Consider the following 19,889-nt stretch of genomic DNA (forward strand, 5'->3'; position numbering starts at 1 on the left):
TAAATTTATCAATAGCTTTTTTCTATGTAAATCAGTAGAGTTGGATAAAATATGACTTACTGGTGTGCTAAAAAAGAAAAAAGAAACAACAAAATAACAAGATGACTTTGATATTTTAAAGAATGTTTGAGAAGAGAGCAGTTTGGCTTTCATGATTACTATTAGATTAGCTGGAAGCACCAATGAAAGAATGGAAATAAACACAAATCCCATAGAGACCCCAAATTTTACTTTTTATACGAAATCTAAATTTAAAAAAAAAATCCAATAAATTTAATTTTGTGTGAATAGCTACAGATTTTGAATTTTTTTTCAAAAAAATCCAAAACCCAGTCCCCCCCAAATATAATCCTGCGGACACTTCTGCAATTCTACTCTGAGTCCTAGGAGAACTTACTTTTAAAGCCCCTGTGTTACTCTCCGTTTTCATGAGGGCTTGTACTGGTGGTTACTTTATACATAGATGTTCTCTCTTCAAGAGTTAAGGAATATTTATAGCAGAATAATTATAATAATAAAAAAACTGTTCACTTTGTCAACAATAAGAAAATTCGGACGCTTAAATATGGGTATGATTTAAAAACTACTTCCAAAGAAATAAAAATACAAGGATTTAAAATGTTACGTATAACTCCATTTATTAATTTATTATAGTTCAATGCAAAGCCTTCTTTGACTATTAAACATCATGTTTAGCAATATAAATAATTATAATCATTTAAAATGTTGTGGTATTATTTTGAAATGAGAGGTTTAACGAAGAATCATAAAAACTAAGAACAAATATTTTGTTTGCAAATAGAATCTCTATTTGCATATAAAAAGTACTAATTTTGTTGCCACAATTAATAAAATCATGCAAAACAATAATCATTTATTTGTAGAAGGAAAGGACAATCAAATCCCATATTGAATAGATTAATAATTTCTTTGTCTTTTTCAAAATACTGAAAAAATGTCGAGTCATGTATAAATTTATGCCTTGGATTAAATTTTTAAGCTATACTTTTCTTTCTTATATCATTTGCTTTGAATATTATGTAATGAAAAGATGCAGAACATAGTAAATAAATCTACAAAGACAGAACAAAAATCATGCGGAAAAAATAAATTTGTAAATTATATCCTTGTAAGTATCATTAAGTTTGTCTCCGTTCAAGGAGAGAACTCAAAATGAAGAAGTTTGATTTGATACTTTTGTAACAAGCACCAGGGTTGTATAGTTTCTATAAATAATATATGTTAATGTATATAGTATGTAAATTCAGTTCACATATGTTTTATTTCCTAAAACAAGGTAGTGGATAACTCTTATGTGTAGTAGGTATGTTGGTGTGACTGGCATAATTATATTTTTCTATTATTTTGGCACACTCCTCTACATTACGCCACTTTCATCATTATAGAAGTCATCACAAATCTTGCTTGTGCGAGATCCGGATCCAATCCGATGTAGACTAGAAGTAGCAGTCGTTGGAGTTTTATTCGAATTATTACGAGTCCAAGGATCATAGATAGAATGATCTTCAAATCCTCCTTCGTCCGATGAGATTTGTGGATCCAGTTTAGCCTCATAGTTACTACTCATTAATTTTTGTTGAGATATACCAGAGGCAAGATTAGGATTGGAGGCAGCCATTAAATGGCCGGCTGCCGAGGCTCTCGATAGGGGACGAGTTTCTTGTGCCTGAATTGGGAGGTTTGCTGAGGAGGAGGAAGAAGGTTCTCCGGATTCCTTTCCCGGTACGGCGACGAGAAGCTCGTCCCTTGATAGTCATACCTTGTGTGATCATGGACGGATGAGTGAATGGAATGCGTGAAAAGATATAAGAGAAGAAAAGAAAGAAGAAGGAAAAAGTTGATTACACTAATGTTCCAGGATTTCCGTTTTCGTTAAATATGTGAAACTTCCGTTCCATTTTTAAATCCGATATAAATCCCTTTAAGTAATCATCTCGTTAATGACAATGGTTACATAAAAATATTATTGTAAATCAAACTCGTCAAATACATTTTAATGAGTTGTTTAACATGCATGCCTTATATATACAAGATCGTGCATTGCAATGGTAACAAATTTTGACTTCATCTAGATCATGAACAAATATAAAACTTTTAGTTTTAATTGCTCAGATGTTAATAGCAAATTAATTATTTTGACCTCCCATGAATTCTCCCACAAATTGTACTTCATAAAGAAAATTTTAATGTAGTATGAACGGTTATAAAATTGGTAAAATTGTTTGACAGTCAAATTATGATTTTAGTGTTTGTAGATCTTTTGAATATACATACATAGTTTGTGCAGAAAAAAATATTATTATCTGGCTTATCTTTCCAGTTTTTTCACATGTTGCAGTTTTATGAGGAATAAAACATTTAAATGGGATAGTCTCAGAATTTCAAAACTGTAAATGCCATGCAGTATCATTCGAAACCTTTGATATTTCTGACATTTTATCTTATTTAAACTCTTAAATGTCAAAATTTTCATTTATATGAATTTATGAAGTAAAAACGAGCGTAACCATTTTACTTCTATCAGAAACATTATCATCTTTCATGAACGGTTCTAGAGTTGGTTTCACCTAGCTGATCTTGAACATTCGTAGCAATTAAGAATCTTTGAAATTACAAAAGAGGCCAGATGCCACCAACTATAGAACTCTAGTCGAATTAATTTGGAGTTTTTTGCGTTCAAATAATTTTGGAATTTTTCAATTATCCAAAACACTACTTGATGAGTGATTGTGTTTCTTTATCTCGACAAATGATTAAAAGTGAAATCAAATCAAAATTTATTTTATTAGTTACATAACCTTTTGTATGAGCAAGAAAAATTTGACTGCGATGTAATCATTTGGTATCTGAATAAGGTCAAAGTTAGTTCTAGCTGTATTGCACGACCCTGTACACACAATTACCTATACTTTACTTTACTCACAGAGTCCATGGACGAACTTGTCGCAAATCTCTCTCCAATAGACTCACACGTGTGAAAATGAGCATGACTAGGTAGCATGGGATGGTCCAAACGCCTCCGTTTTCTTTTTCTATGACAATATAGGAGGACGGCGATCATAACAACGCTAACAGCTCCAATTCCTAAACCGATTACCATGTATTCATTGACTTCAGTCTCGATCACACCTAATCAACAATATAAATGTAATTTATATACTTTATGGCCAAAAACCATTTCTTGATACGCACAATCAATTTCATCGGACTCGTCATTGTGTCCACAGTTTTTGACACCATTACATTTGAGCTTACTAGAAATACAAAAAGACGAAGAGAAACAATGAAACTCATCACATGAGGGGCCATCCTTTATTTCTGTCCAAATGGCTTTGAATCCCTTCGCTCCTACTGCTTTGTCCGCGATAAAAAAATCTATAATGTACATATTTCAATATTGTTAATCATATTTTCGATAAAAAAAAAACTCACGAAATTCTCAACATATTGGTTTCTGACAATATTTGAGTATTGTGCTCCAGAGAATCCCCACATAGTTCAAGAGGAGTCTTGTTACGTTGATTCCAAGGCCAAACACGAAGAGTTGCTGCAGGACATCCACGATCTGAAAAGGGTAATTATTTAGTAACAGAAAATATAACACTATGCAACAAAATGATTATGGGTTTCTAACTAATAACAAAAATTAATGTGGATTTAAGCCTCCCGGCCAAAATGCTGTTGCGTGGTGTAATTAACAAAACGGCGAAGCACCATTCAAGTTAAACGAGACTGAAGTCATGTCCCTTAAATGGAGAATAATTCAAAATTGTTTTATTTTTAAATATTTTTACTACTTGTAATGTAAATTATAGATTGGATTAAAATAAATCTCGATCTATGGCTCTGATATAAAAAGTCCTTTCGAAACAACACCTTTTAAGAACGCGAAGCAAAAATTAAAAACTGAGCTTAATAAATTATAAATTGCTGATATTATGGACTAAGAGTATTTAAATGAAGCAAATCAATGTAAGTGGTATGAAAATGAGTGACATGGGTTTTTTTCTTCAATAATATTCTGTTAAACTATGTTAAATTTAAAAAAAATGACTACTCAAAGATAATTTAATGGAACGTGAAGAAAGCTAAGCTGTGAACTTCCTAAGCATTTATCAAATTGCCAGGGTTAACATGTCAAAATTTGTTTTCTTTTTTTACATAACAAAAATGCTTGCAATTTACAACACGACTTTTTTCTCCCCAACTAATCTTCAATATTGCTATCCTTCATTCATGAACACACAAACTTATGATTAATCTGATAACTTCGTAGACAATGGAAAAAAACGTTCGATTGTCAACTATGAGTAATAAAACATGCGTTCAAGGTAATATTTTCTACAATTCCAGCTATACCTTCTCTCCTTTTTTTTCTTTTTTTTTGATATTTATATACACATAAAGGATAACTATGTATAATATAAAACATATTATACTCCATGACTCATTCTTGCTAATTGAATGATATACTATTATATAAAATAAACATTGTATTTTATAAGGTTATGATGCATATTTTTCTTAAGCACGCAAATATATATTTATGTATATATGTTTTATAATATTAGTATCATTATAAGTCATTTGAACGAACATTTGCTTGAATTGAGGTAATATATTATACAACTGGAAAATTGCAATTTATGCTAAATTGTATATATAATGTAAAGTACCTGTTTATGTATGTTATTAAGAGTTGTAAATTTTAAGCATTTTGGCTAAATAAAAAGAAGCCATAAATCAATAATCCTGATCAAACTCTGCTCCATATCTGGTAATTATATAGGCGGAAATTACTCCAATATCGACCTTCAATTTTACTTTGAGTCTAACATGGACTCACTCTTATAACACTCCCAAAATCCTTAATATTAGTCTCAATCATTCATGAGCCCACAGGCTTGGGGTTACAATTTATACTTAGAAGATATCTCTTCAAGAAAAGAAAAAAAAATGATAAAAGCTTTATGAAGTAAGTCCAACAAGGAACTTTATTAAGAAATCCAATTTCGTTCCTTCATTCTACTCTGAATCCAAATAGGAAATAATAATTATTACTCCCTAATAAATCCTTCATATCACTCTCAATTAGTGGTGTAACGGTCCTTATTTGGGGATGGAGACTGCATTCTGTCCAGTTCAGTCTCAGCCTAGTCGAGTTCAGTCTAGAATATCATTTCTAAACTTATAAAGTTTGATCCTTGAGGGCTTCAATTAACGTTATGTATTCTATTTTTAATCAGTTATAATACTGACAGTCTGAAGACTGACGGTCTTAATAATCTCTCCCAAGGACTGATAGGAGCATTCCTAAGGCAAGACTGGGCTAGATCGTATAAATATAGATTGGAACAACACTACTTTCAGTCATTTATGAGCAGAATCACTTCATATCTAAATGTTCCCTCCATCAAAATTAGATAATAAGGATAACATTTTTGGAAAATTAAAAAAAAAACAAAAAAAACAACAGTATGTATTCAGGTTACCAGTAATAAAAAAACTTTATCACTAAAAAATTTTTACGAATTATAATTATATTTCACACACCAATCAATCATCCCCTTGTATGACGACATTGATATCTGATTAGAACTTCAAAGAGTTGTCTTAAAATTTCATTAAATTTTGCTAGTTAGTTTAGACGTTACATTGGTTTTAGTGAGCCCAGTTATGTATTTTTCAGGACAATACATTGATAGGAGTTTTTTTGTTCATAACGAAATTTTTTATGGGCAAAAATACAGTATATGCCAAACAGTGGCTTGATAAGGAATATGGATACTCTGGACCAAGGAAATAAAATCTATTAAAAAGTCAGAGTAGTGTTTGAGTTAATGTATCCCTCTTAAAACGAATAAAAGAGTTTCACTATAAAAAATATTTTTTCTTAGTTTGATCAGAGACTTATTTAGTGATGTGCTATATTGTATAAATGAGAGCCTTCAAATGATAAGGAATATAACCAAATTTTTTATCAATTTGTGGTTTTTTGTAAATTCATGTTGTTCAAACAAATTCTTTAAATGTTTAACAAATCTTGACAAGTGAGATGGTGAAATCCAAATTTGTGCCAGTAGTCGCAGTTGCTTTTATCAAATATAAATAAATGTTGTAACTTTTTTTAGCCAAACATATAAAGGGACAATATTTGTGGGTCTAAGAGATGACTAAAAGTGAGGCAAGAAAGTTTTGTGAAGGAAAAAATGTTGTGAAAAGTATAGACTAATAAATTTTTTAGAATTTATTTCACATATATTGTATATAAATATTAATTATGCTTTCAAAAGATTTGACGCGTGCCAAATAACTATTCTATGTAATCTCCAATAAATGATTAAATGTTAGAATAAACAGTTTGCTAGTGTTTGAGTTCAAATTCGAATTTAAAATTTCCACGTATATTTAACAAAACTCCTTTTATACTTATTTTTCTCAAAAATTTAAGATTATTGGTTATATCCCTTATATAAATGTATTTTTGTTACCATTAGGTGTGCCTTCAACTTCAAATTCTTCAAAATACAAAAGGATTTTATGACGAGGTTTGACATGGATAAACCAGTGACACTGCTGATTCCCACTAATTTTACTGGAACTATATTTCTCAGGATAATTGGGACTTGTAATTACACCATTGTCCAAATCCGTGATGTTGCCTCCACAACCTGTCGATATAAATTGAAAAAATTCAAATATTATCATTTGATTTTACAAAAATAATGTTTAGAGTCACTACCGTCTCCAAAGATGGACTTCTCCTTGAAAAACAAATAACGACCCATGAAGCCAGAAAATACATCCTTGTCATCCGTTAAAAGAAACACTTTTAAGCCAACAGCAACTTCACGAAGAGACACCACAGGTCCTGGACTTGAGCTTGCACAATAGCGACCAACTAATTCTTCAGTTTTATCACGATACACTTGAAAAATCTCCAACCAGTCCTCAACACATTGATTACGTCCATATGCTTTCCATGCACCAAGAGAAGTATTGGATTGTAAATTATCTGTTCTCACTTTAAACGTATCAAATACGATTTGAACTTGTTCATTTGGCTCAGCATAAAACAAATATGTGCAATTCGTGGAAGAAGGATAATTGGATGGATGTCGAGGTGAGTTGAACCTTCCTTCCTTCCTCGACAAACTTTTGTACGTAAATTCACAATGTCCTTCGGGGGAAGGGGTTCCAATGGGAATCAAATACTCGGTTTCAAATTTAAACAATGCCTTAAAACCTGAACCTGGTTTAGAACCTGCGTTAAAAAAGAAGAACAAGACGAGGACCTGGAGTTCGAACTGCTTCTGGATCCTGTTTCCCACAAAATTCAAAATCGTGTTCATTATAACGGTGATCCTCTTCCTGCCCTCGAATATAGACCTTCAAATATCCGTCGTTACAACTCTTTCCAGACATTGGAATGTTGAACTTTTCAAATTTGAGAATAACCCTCTCTAAGTTTTGTTCATCCTGCATTCCATATATGAAATAACGACAAACAACGTTGGTTTGGTAAGGAAAGGGATAGTTTGGAGAAAAAAACGGTTCCAGAGCTTTCTTTTTTGCTCAAAATAGTTTGATCACACTCTGTTCCTCTGATATGTGTAGCATCACTTTGAATGAAATCTAGGGAAAAATTACAAGTAGTAATAAGATATATACAACAAAAAATCTATAATTACTCAGTTTAACAAAATTTTCAGAGAATTCAAATAGCCCATAAAAACCTCGATTTTGGACTGGAGCGGTCCGTCTTAATGTTGTAAATGTCACATACATCATGTTTTTCGTCGAGTAAATTACGAGATTCCTCATTTGACCACAATAAGTGCCTATTTTTTCAGCTTCTTTATCAGGACCGTCGTAAATTGTGACGTAATCAAATGGACAGCTGGAAAAAATAAAATAATTGGACAATCAATAATAGTTATACAAAGCTGATATGATGTATATTGAGTACATTTACCATAATCTGTAATTGATTAATTTCATTTGAATGACTTGAAAAAAACTTACTGAGCTCCACCGTAGAAAAGATCAAAATCTCGAAATTCCAATCGCAACCGCTGATTTGGCTCTCCAATGAATTTAAAAGTGCAATGAGTATTTTTAGGATATGTTCCTGGATACGTTGGAGTCATGATTTCTCCACGTTTCTTATGTTTGGCATAAATAAGAAATGAACAAGTTTCTCCCTTCTGACTAATTACATTTGGAATCGGTGTGCCAATATTGTACTTATCTGAAAATATGAGGAACATTGGTCATATGAGATTTAAGCCAGTATATTCCATATTGGCCTTAAAGTGTTCCTTTTGGTGACAAATGAAGTAATATAAAGTTTTTCCTTATTGATCAATGTTATCATCATAAGAAAAACCATTGTCACAATGACAACAAAATTGAATTTTCTATATTACTGACTAGACATCTCAGAGACATATTAATAAGTGTTGCAGGGTCTTAAATTGTTATTTGTAGGAATTAAACATAATTTTATGAAGTTTGGAGTATAGAAATTCCCAGTTCACTACCCAAAAAAATATGCATTCATCGAGGCTGTGTAGTTAATTATAAAGTACTATTCAGGTAGAGTCAACGTCCACGAGTGGACAAAAATATAATTACTTTGTACAAATATCGGTTATGTAGTCTTCATTCTGCCCCTTAAATTGCAGTTTTGTGTTCCGCAGGCTATAAACATTGATCAATATGGCTCGTATATTATACTTTTTGTTTTTTACCAAAAATACATTTGTAAGACTGTGTATATTGCCCCTCATTTCGAAAAAAAATAATAGCTAAGAGCCGGTCAAGTCTACATAGTGCATTGAATCCACCCCTACATAATATGTAGATTCTATCAATATTTTATAAAGTGAGGGACGTACCATCAGGGATAAATCGATAGTATCCTGAGAATCTTGCATCCGTTACGTTATCCCGATCTGATAAAAAGACAAAAGAGAGATAACGATACAAGGATATCCGTGTCCTCGGAGGTATTTTCCCACAATATCGCCCGCCAAATGGAGTTTCAATAAGGGAAACATTTAAATGGAGTGCCTCAGTGAATAAATCCAAATGTTCATGATAACATCTATGTATAAAAAGTAAAGTGATTAACGATAAACTCATGATAAAAATATATTTTTGTAAAGGAGTAGTAATTTGTTGCTGCTTTATTCGTATGACAAGGTTTTTTTTTTTTTCAGATACTAAAGTTTTTAATTTAATGTGTAGAAACAAGGTATAGAATAAAAAAATAATTAAAATTAGTGGATGGATTAAAATAAATATATAAGTATATTATGTAAATAATAGCTTTAATATAATAGGAATATGGGACGTGTCAACATAAAAGAAGTCCGAAATTGTTTTGTGTGAAAATCAATCGGTATTCTTAAATAATCGATTAAAATTCTTAGAATTTTGTGCTCAAATTTTATTTAAATGTTGGCTGAAGGTAACAGTTCAAATATATATTTACAATGTTAAATAAAAAAATATTTTTTTAAATTATAAAAACTGTAAATCAAAAGTTCTTAAATTTTAGATAACGAGCATAATATGTATACTGACATGATATTTTTTTATATATACAAGGTACAAATGGAGGACAAGACCCTTTGATTCATTCTTATGAAGTAAAATAGCTATAAAAAGTATTTAATTCATTTTTCTCAATTTTTTTTATTTTATTATCCTATCCTACTTTTATATTGACACGTCACATACATTCTGGAGAAATAGGTTTCAAGTCTTATTATTATATCTTAAGGCCATCTCTCAAATATCATCTCTAAAAATAAACACAAATAGAACCAAAACATGTCTCAAAATTCAGAATATTGTTGTGTACAATTTTTTTTTCTTTCTTGAAGGTTCCGTCGAATAATAGCCATAATGAGTTGGTTTTTTTTCACTTAGTTAAAGCCTTAAAATATAAATACAAAAATTGCAAATAGTTTGAATAAGAAAAAAATAGCAAAAATAAGTAAGAGTAAAAAAAAAAAGATTTACAATAGACTTCTTCTAACTTGACGGACCTCAAACATCTTGGGACATGTTTCGGGCTATTTATGTGCAATACTCCACCACCCAATGAATAAAGTTTAATAAGAAGAAAAAAAAAACTATATGAATTTCCTTTGTTTTATTTTATGAAATTTAATATTCCATGTCACGTAAGAAAGTGTCTATTGTAATGGTAAAATAATATATATTAAAAAAGAAAGAAATATATTTTGTCAATGATGAAGAATCTTGGAGGAAAAATAAGAAGTTAACCCTTTAACGAGGACGCAACATGGCACACATTTGTAATATCGTCGTAAATAATATATACTTTTGCATATTGTATTTTGTGTAGGATTTTAAAATTTATGGGTACTCTATATATTCTAGTGAACCTTTCTCCCAAATTTCAAAGACTTACCCTATTAAAAATTCATAAACATGTTATAATGTAGCTGTGTGGATATAATTCAAAATATTATATGTGTTTTATTTCCAACTTATATAATACATGGGCTGAATAGTCCCGGGGTTTTTCAAAATAGTAACACTATTTTTTTATTCACCTCTTTTTCCTTTCGTACCAATCTTCAAAAGACAGCGGTCAAAATTGTATATCTAAGTGTTTTTTAGTTTGTGAGTTATTTCCAAAACAATGAATCAAAAACAATTTTGAGTTTAAATTTTACACTGGTCCTTGATGAGGAAAAATTACTGTTCAAAGTAAGCAACGGCTTAAAAAGTGTTAGGGGGACTCTCCTCTACAAAACTTTGAAAAAAAACCAATTTTTTTTTTGTAAGCCCGGGGCTTATCATCCCAAGTGTTATATTTTATAAAAAACTATGAATTTTTGCATGATTTATAGCCGACCGTATATGTTTTCAGTCAGATTTTAATGCCTGAAATGTAACACGTCTGAAAATCAAGGATGCACAAATTTGGAAAAAAAGTGTAATAATAGATTTATTTTTTCGACAATACAAAGAATACCAAAAATAATTTTGATATCTTTCACCTTCGTCGTTAAAGGGTTAAAGGAAAAATAAAAAAGAAATTGATTATTCTCAAGATTCCACAACATGTATTTTTTTTTTTGTATCTACAAATAATGATAAAAGAAGAAAAAAGTGTTTTCGATTGGGGATGTTATGTTTAAAAAGGTTGAAAAAAGTTTGTTTGGAATGATTCTATATATATAAAAGGTCCATAAGAGAGAAAATTGTTATTTTTCCCGTTAAAATATGGTTGGATAATAATAATTATTAGAAGAACACCTAATATTAAGTTAAGGAAAGATGAATTTTGATAATATGATCAACGTAAGAATGTAATAATTTTGGGCACTACAATAAGGGGTAGAAGAGAGGGAGAGAGGTGTTGGTGATTTTTCTTGTGCTCTTCAAGCCCCATTCTACAGTTAATATTGTAAGTGTGTTTGTATATATTAAATACTGTTTTATTTAAACATAAGGAGGTTTACAAGTGGAAACGATGTAGTACTTCTATATAACTGTTTACGTAAGATAGAGTTAAAAGGGTGAATAAATATAATTACAAAAGAAAGAAACAGAAAGATAGGTTTTGTTGATTGTATAAAGAAGGAATTGAGGAAAAAAGAGAAAGTCTAAAGTTTAATCAAAATTTCTCTGTCTAGTCACTCTAACTAAATCTTAGTTTATAATAATTGAGCACTATGCGTAGGGTTATAAATCCTAAGCATTGTTCGTTATTTTAGAAACGAAATCGAAAATGAACGTGGTAACCCTTACAATTGGATAAATGTTACAGAAGGGAAGAACTAAGCTGTGATTACTTTTCCTTCAAGTAACTGCAATTCGTTACGAAGGAGAAATAAATAAATACACGTCTTACTCAGTATCAAGTAAGGCCACGGGTATAAATTTCTCCGATATCGATCCAAAATTCTACTCTGAGTCCAAAAAGGACTTACAATTATAACTCCCCACCCACTCTTATTCTTTGACATTCATGAAAAGAAACCATAGAAAAGTAAATATATAGAGGCGACAACTTATTTTAGATGTCAGATTAGTATTGTGAGGAAGGTGTCTTTATGAATATGAAGCTGTGATAGAAGAATTTTGTAAGGAGGATAAGATAAGCATGTACTTGGTTTAAAGAACAAATTAAGAATATTCAACTTTAACTGAACTTGTTTGTCTTTTAAAATCCGCTGAGTAATGATTAAATGATTGGCCAAAAACAATATGCCAAAAGGATGACAAAAAGTAACTCCCTGTTAGAATGATTATCCCGTATCCTGTGACTGTTTTCTCTTTCCTATCCCTTCCTTTTATGCTATATTGTCTTTACTACACCATGTTTATCAAGAGATAAAATCTAGATCAATACATTATCAACTTATTGCCGCTAAATCACTTTTTTTTTTGCTTTATGATTAAAATACAAAAGCAAACCCTTCTTATTAAGATATTCTCTTCTCAATAATAAAATAATCATGAGAACAGCTTCAGAAAAAAACCCACTATTTATTTTTAATCCTGAAAATCAATTTATTTAATTTAGGGTATGTGCCATCAATAGATAATATTACACTAATATTATACTTTTATTTATTTTTGTAAAAATATTGTATCAAACGTTTTTCTTCAAAAAAAAAAGTTAATAAATGTTTAAATCCCAATTTTAGCTACACCCGCCAAATATTTGACTTTTGTTTCTGTACAACAATGAAAATACATATAATGTCAAAATTTTGAGTAATAAATTTTTAACGTGACTTTTTCTTAAATAGTAACGGATGAAATACTTTGCCATTGTGATTTGAGGAAAATTTCATATAAACTGGTCTTTGGGGTAATGCTTCAGCTTTTGTGCAGTCTTGTTTCGGTCTTATTTATTCAGTAGAGTACATATTCTTTTAGGACTGGTCCAATCAGTCCTTGAATCGTTCCTACAAATGCTGTTGGTTTATTAAATCAAATAAGATATATCAGACATATTTAGAGCATTGCAGATATCTTGCAAAAAATGTTTCTTTTTTTATTGTTAATATATATTTTAGTGGTTATATAATTTATTCTATTTTATAGTTGAATAATTTAAAAAAATTACGTCATTACGAATCCATTTTACCTCTTTTAAGTACCGTCAAGTGGGAGTGGAAAAGGTAAATACTTTTGTGATATTATTTTTAATGGACATAGTATTTAATTTGAAAAACAAACAAACATAATTCTGGCCATTAATCATATTTTTCTCTGAGTACCGGGTGAAACATTGAAATCTGAACACCTACAAATTCAATATCAATTATGGTTGAGTAATTGAAATAAATTCATATTTTGATATATTAAATTATAAGCAAATAGTAAAAAAAAAAATCTGAGCTCTTTAGCTGAAATACATATCGAGAAAATGACACTTGAACATTATCAACAAATTTTTATTCGCACAATCTTAGAAGATGGGTGTCTCCAAGACCACCGTCTACGCTGTCACAAAGTGCAAAACGTTGGAGAAAACGAAAGGCTCTATCAAAAAGGACATGGAAAATAGCCCAGGCCAATACCTCTAGTACATGAAGGTCTATGCAAGAGGTCTTGAGGTTTCACACCAAACCGTCTAGAGAACTATAAAAAAAAGGATGCAAAGAGCCTTGTTATGGTGGAAAGGCCACTTTTGACACCAGCAATGAAAGAAAATCATTCCCTCCGATGCAAGACTCTTTTTGAATGTGTCTTTCGAGTTCTTTTGAACTCTTTTTGACAATTTTGGCCCCCTACAACCCCATGCCAACCCCCTCGACAGCAACTTTTCTTTGCACATTGATGGGAAGGACTGCAATTAATGACATACAAACACCGGGCCCCTCAAAGCCACTGTCACTCAGTACTGGTATGCCATGAAAGATGAATAGTGCCAGACGTTCCACTGACGCCTGGAACTCATAATTCCCCTAGGGCGGCTACATTAATGATTAAGAGAGCTCAGTTCCATTTATAGTACTGATTTTGTTGAAATTATATAGTTAATTAATAAATTGTATTTTGTTCAAGTTTAAAATTCAAAGTGTTCAGACTTTAGTGGACCACTCGATTATTGGCCACCAAAATACATGTCGATTGATTCCTAGTTCAGATATAGCATATTCATTTTTCAATAAGAATAGTTGCTTATTACAAGGTATTCAGACAAAAATATTACTGATTAATTTACCACCATTTCTACCTTAATTTTTGATTTTATATTTCTACTATTTGAGAATATATTTTATAAATCACATCTATGTGATTTATAATAATATTTGTGTATTTAAACTAATTTTGGTATATAAATATATTTAATCAAACGAGGGCATGTAAATTGATATTCATTTGATTTCTACACGAGAAAAGTTGTTTTCATTAGTAAAAAAAAGGATACAAAATGGTTTACTTATGTATTGTACTCTGACACTTTGCCAAAATAAATTATAAATATATTTAATGATGATTCTATGTAACTATTGCAATGATTAATTTTTCATTAATTAATTATAGTCTCATTCTCTATAATTTTCAAGATGTTTTTGTCATTGAAGGATAACCTTATATTACTCGAGGAGCATAATTCCAAAGAAAAAGAAATGCAAAAATATTCACCCAAGAAATCAAAACATTGACAGTTGATTTTTTTTTTGTGTGTGTTAATGAGGTAATGCTGTTATTTATTGTGAGATTGTTTTACTTTTTTTTCATTCGTAGAACGGTTCCAATAGCGGTTCAAAACAACTGTTGAAGCTAAAGGTGGATTAAGATTGAAAAATCAAAATTTTCGGGATACGAGATGTCAGGTTTCGAGACAGGTCAAAAATATGAGAATCTATACAATAAAAGTAATCCAATATATACTCATGAGGCCTAAATATATTTGAAACATTAGAATGTAATAACTAATTAAAGAAGTCAAATATCACACAATCAAATCCGGTTCAATTGAATAAAAAACCATCAATTTTGAACCTTAACATATGAGTAAACTTATATGTTTATGACTTTTTGATCTTAAAAACACACTAATTTTCAAAATTAGACATTATAGGTGTTTAACGTATTAATCATAGAAATACGATCTAAAAAATATATTTGTAAGCCTAACACTTGGAAATAATCAATGACGTCAAAATGTATTTTATGCTTAATGTTTCTCTCCCAAAAAAACAAACAAAAAAAAGAAAACGGAAAATGACAACTACAAAAATTCTGGCACTCTTCTAGGGTCATAATTTTTACAAATCTATCTATAGCAACTAGAATACCTCGACGGATTTTTGCACCCTATGTATTTTTTCTCTATGCTTGATGTATTAAATAAAAAATGGGTAAAATTATAACTACTTAATTTTTTATTAACATTCTATTAATTGTTAAGTAATCAAAAATCAGTACCACAGCATGCTTTTAAATTTTCTGCAAACGACTCGCTTTATCGCTGATGACTCTTTCTGATATAAAACAGAGTTGACTCTGTGTACTTATGGATTAAGGTGGTATATTATTACTTGGACTTAAAAATCTACATCTCTCGTGATTTGAAATTTAAGAGGCATATTCAATACATTATAAAGAAGGGCAATTGTAATCTGGGAATTATCAAAAGAAGTTTCAAAACTCGTGACCCTTTGCTTATGGTAAAACTTTATGTCCTTCCGATTTTCATGTACGAATCTGAGATCTGGAATACTTCAAGAAAGTACTTGATTGATTCCTTAGAAAAGGTGCAACTCAGGTTTATGTCGTTTTTTCCTTCATTGGGAGATAACGAGAACTACGAATGCAAAATCAAAAGACTGGGCCTTATCACTTTGTTTCATAGACGTGTAATTAAAAATATGATTACACTACACCGAATTTTAAGCAAAAAGATTAACCTATCTCCCCCAACCTGGGTACTAAATAAAGGCCATCTCTTCTACAAAAAGAGACTCTCCACTCAAAACAACATCTACCTACCAAAACCAAAGATTGACATTTTTAAGGATAGTTTATATTACAGATCTATTATTTTTGAAACAAAATACCTTTTTGCTTTTGCAAGGGAAGTGAGGCTGACCTCAAGCGATTTTTAGTAAATTCTTTTTTGCATGACACTTTGTTTTCTTTTTTTCCTTTGCACAGTCACGTTTTTAAATGTTTTTGTGTTTTATATTTTAATATTTGTATTATAAATACATGACTATTATTACGAACAATATTTTTTATATTTCATAAAATAAGACAACCTTTATAGGCTTTGTTTATCGCCGCTGGTCGAAAAAAATAAATATAAAGACTGTAAATACATCTTCGCTAATCCGAATATACTTTAAAGAGCTAAAACTTCACATAATTACAATAATCTTTTGTCTAATTTTCCTTTTATTTTAGAAGAAGAAGAGGTTACGAGTGCTTCATAAAACTCGTTGTTACTTTGTGTTAGTTTATATAATTTGAGGTTTTTTTATTGTTAACTTTTTTAAAGGGTTTTGATTGTTTATACTTAAAAATTCAGGACAACTTGAGTTTGTAGTTTATAGTTTGAAAAAAATAAACTATATTTTTATCTCTTTACTGTAATAGCTCCTTTTTCTTTTAGTTTGTATGACATATGCAAGGGGATTTTGATCATTATCGTTCAGTCCTACGGTATTAGCTATTGTCTTCCTCCTACCAAGGATTGATGAATATAATACCCAAAAAAAAACATTAATGATAGCTGAAACCTTTTAATGATACGTTCTTGTCACACACCACCTCCTATTCTTAATTTCAGGTATCTTGCCTCCTTGAAAGAGGTTAGGAATTATGATGAAACTTCCGCTACACAAATTACGTAGTAAGTAGTATCTATTCAATTTCAGCCGTTGTAATCTCCATAAAAGACTGATAGGGACCGTTCTTAGGACTGACAAATTTTAGTTTTTTTAGTCCGATCTAACACGACCAAGGAGTTATTAGTGATCCTTTGTATTCTATGACAAGATATGAAAAAAGTGTACAAATCTTGGCAGGTATAATTTGTAAGCAAAAGTGTTTGCTTGTAACCTGTAGAATATTAGTTTTTTTAAGTAAATATTATTCCCTATTTTGAAATTATAAGGTATCAGGGAGAAAGAACCACTTTAGTTTAAAGTGGTTACTATTAGCAGAACAATTAAATTTACTGTAGTTTTTAACATACTAACGTACGCATGGTTTTTATGCTCACAAAAATTTCGACTCCTTTCACATCTCTGCATACAATACACCCTGTACACATTTCCAAATGTCAATTTGATGAGTAATAACTTTTGGATGGATGTATTATGACGTATTTTCCTTTTAAATAAAGGAACTGTACTGATTGAAAGAAAGATGTATGTATACTAACAATAAAGTAAGTTTACTTGATATTAAACTGACAAACAGCAACATTGTTATGTATAAATCGGAGTTGATCTAAATATGTATAAAAAAGTAGAGGACAAAGCAGTAAGGCAGTTTTGTTACAAATGTATCCCACCTTAACCTATTTTTAATATTATGTATGGACCTAATAAAATACAAATGTACAGCTTAATTACATTTGGTTTGAGAACAAAGCCAATGAATGTGTGAAAAAATTAACCAAACTACGTAAATTACATTTTCGAGTTTTTGAACTCGTCCAGTAGTTTTTTTAACGGATGTTGTTAGTCTTAAGACTCAATCTAAGGCTTAATTATTTTTTCTGTTCCATCTTTTCTAGAACAATTTGGACTGTTATTTCGGTCCAGACCCCGATTTCAGACTATAAATTGAAATTTGATGGTTTTCAACCCGTGGAGCGATTTTTTCGTCTGAATCTATCCCGATTTTATGCCCTATCGGCTTGATTTATGAGTTGAACCAATATTATTTTAAAATTATACTTTATAAACGTCAAATTTAAGCATAAAAATGCTTTAAAAATCACGACATTCCCAAGTTTCTTCTTCTTAATTTGAAAAAAAAAAAAAAAATATAAAATAAGCATTCATTTGTAAAAAAGTAATTTTCGGGGTAGGGTTAGGGTTTTTAGCGCCTATTTTTTTCTTCTAGGATCCTTAAAAGATCTTGGGCTGTAACTTATTTTTCTAATTTTCATAAATTAACCCCCCCCCTCCCTCGACTATTAAACACATTCAAAATTCCAAAAATAAGATTTTTAAAGTTTTTGTCATTATTTCAAAATTTAATCTACCCTGTGTTCAAAGTAAAAAATAATATCCTTCAATGAAATTCTATTAATGTATTTATACAGAGTACCAAAAATAAGATAGAAGATTATCTGTCAAAACATTGAAGAGTTTGATGGTACTAACCTCAGTCTAATGAATTTCCCTTCCTGAGTTCAATACCAATTTAAAAAAAAATCTTTAGTAATGCTATTGTGATTGTGTGAGGCATGGAACTCTTAATATCTAGAATAAAGACCCCATTTTTTATTTCCCTGAATGAATCATTCTTTCTTTTTTGTGTACAACAATTTAATAAGAGTAAAAAAAGGCTCAATTTATTTTGTTCAACATTTTTAAAATTGCAATACACAACTTTATGAAAGGATTGTCCTTTCTGACATTTTTTTTTACATTATACATAACATTCATTACTTACCACAAAAATAATCAAATGTGTTTATTGCCAACAAAAAATCTACAAAGTATGCAGTAAGCACTACAAGTCTACAAATGGTATAAAAGAAAAATGCTGTATGACTCAAGTGGAAAAAAATACGACCCTTCAACTTCCTTGTATCTAGAATTGTATGTGTTGATTATAAACTTGTTGCTGATGATAATGTTATAAAGATGAGTTGATTAGTTTATAAATAAATCAGTACTTATATGTATAGATAGATAAAATTATTGAAATAGTAATTTATGAATGAGTTAAAAAATTATAATTAATATAATGGGATAAAAGTTTTAAAAAAAGGTTAAGAGATAGAAAGAGAGATAGGAATTAAAGGGTTTATTAAGTTGATTTAGAGAGAAAAAAAGAACGAGATATATATATATATATATATTTGTTTTTGGGGGTTAGATTCTGAGTACTCACGATGCCAATGAACCTGGTTGTGCACCACTTTGTGTAGAAACAAGGAAAAAAACAAAACGAAAGAAACAAATGACAAACGCATCCTAATTTGTGGTAAATATAAATTTGTGATTTGATGTCAAAAAGTCCCCCTTTTTTTAAATGATATTTTACCTCAAAATAGACTTTGATATATACTGATCATGGAACAGGCACTCTTTTTTATTTCTTCCTTTTTTCACCTTGTTTTGTTCATTACAGATAGGAAGGCAGTAAATGTTTGATGAACCCTTTGTCTTTTGGGACAAGCCTTCCCTTCTTGGAGGCATGTTTATCTAAATATTCAGATAATATATATAAAAAAAATATGCAAAGGCTATATATATATATATATATTCAACCCTGAACAAGGTTTTCAGGGCCGGTCACTATATCTCTTTCCCTAACATTAATTTGTATTTCAGTATAAGTGTAAGTAACAATTGCAACCAGTATTAACTTCACACTATAAATGGAGAGTATGAATTCCAATGAACAGTGTAGGCATCAAATACTTGCTTTAGCATGAGTTAATTTAAGAAAAAAGGGATTCTTAGAAATCAAGAAAATACAACTCAAACACAATTTGTGATTTTTTAAAATAATATTTTTAGCTACATTATGAATTCATTATATCTTCAGTCAAAAGCAATAACAGACTCGAAACGACTGTGAACATATTGACGGATCTTGATGATGAAGGCTGTGACAATGGCGTACCATACTTTCATGATGACAACTCGGAGCGAACCCAAGTATAGATG

At 30.3% G+C, this 19,889-nt stretch overlaps 1 protein-coding gene across 1 annotated transcript in view; it reads right to left on the reverse strand.

Moving 5' to 3' along the window:
- Positions 1-1,716: 1,716 nt before the first annotated feature.
- LOC121117652 (cubilin) overlaps positions 1,717-19,889 on the reverse strand; it is a 91,132-nt gene continuing 72,959 nt past the window's right edge. The window contains 12 exon segments of the mRNA XM_071888811.1: positions 1,717-1,940; positions 2,945-3,150; positions 3,214-3,395; positions 3,454-3,586; positions 6,513-6,692; positions 6,764-7,295; positions 7,297-7,569; positions 7,571-7,656; positions 7,713-7,921; positions 8,047-8,272; positions 8,922-9,130; positions 19,108-19,134. Of these exon segments, the coding sequence (XP_071744912.1) occupies positions 1,863-1,940; positions 2,945-3,150; positions 3,214-3,395; positions 3,454-3,586; positions 6,513-6,692; positions 6,764-7,295; positions 7,297-7,569; positions 7,571-7,656; positions 7,713-7,921; positions 8,047-8,272; positions 8,922-9,130; positions 19,108-19,134 (2,341 nt within the window). The 3' untranslated portion in view covers positions 1,717-1,862.

Source organism: Lepeophtheirus salmonis, chromosome 5, assembly GCF_016086655.4.
Source record: "Lepeophtheirus salmonis chromosome 5, UVic_Lsal_1.4, whole genome shotgun sequence".
Classification (NCBI taxonomy): Eukaryota; Metazoa; Arthropoda; class Copepoda; order Siphonostomatoida; family Caligidae; genus Lepeophtheirus; species Lepeophtheirus salmonis.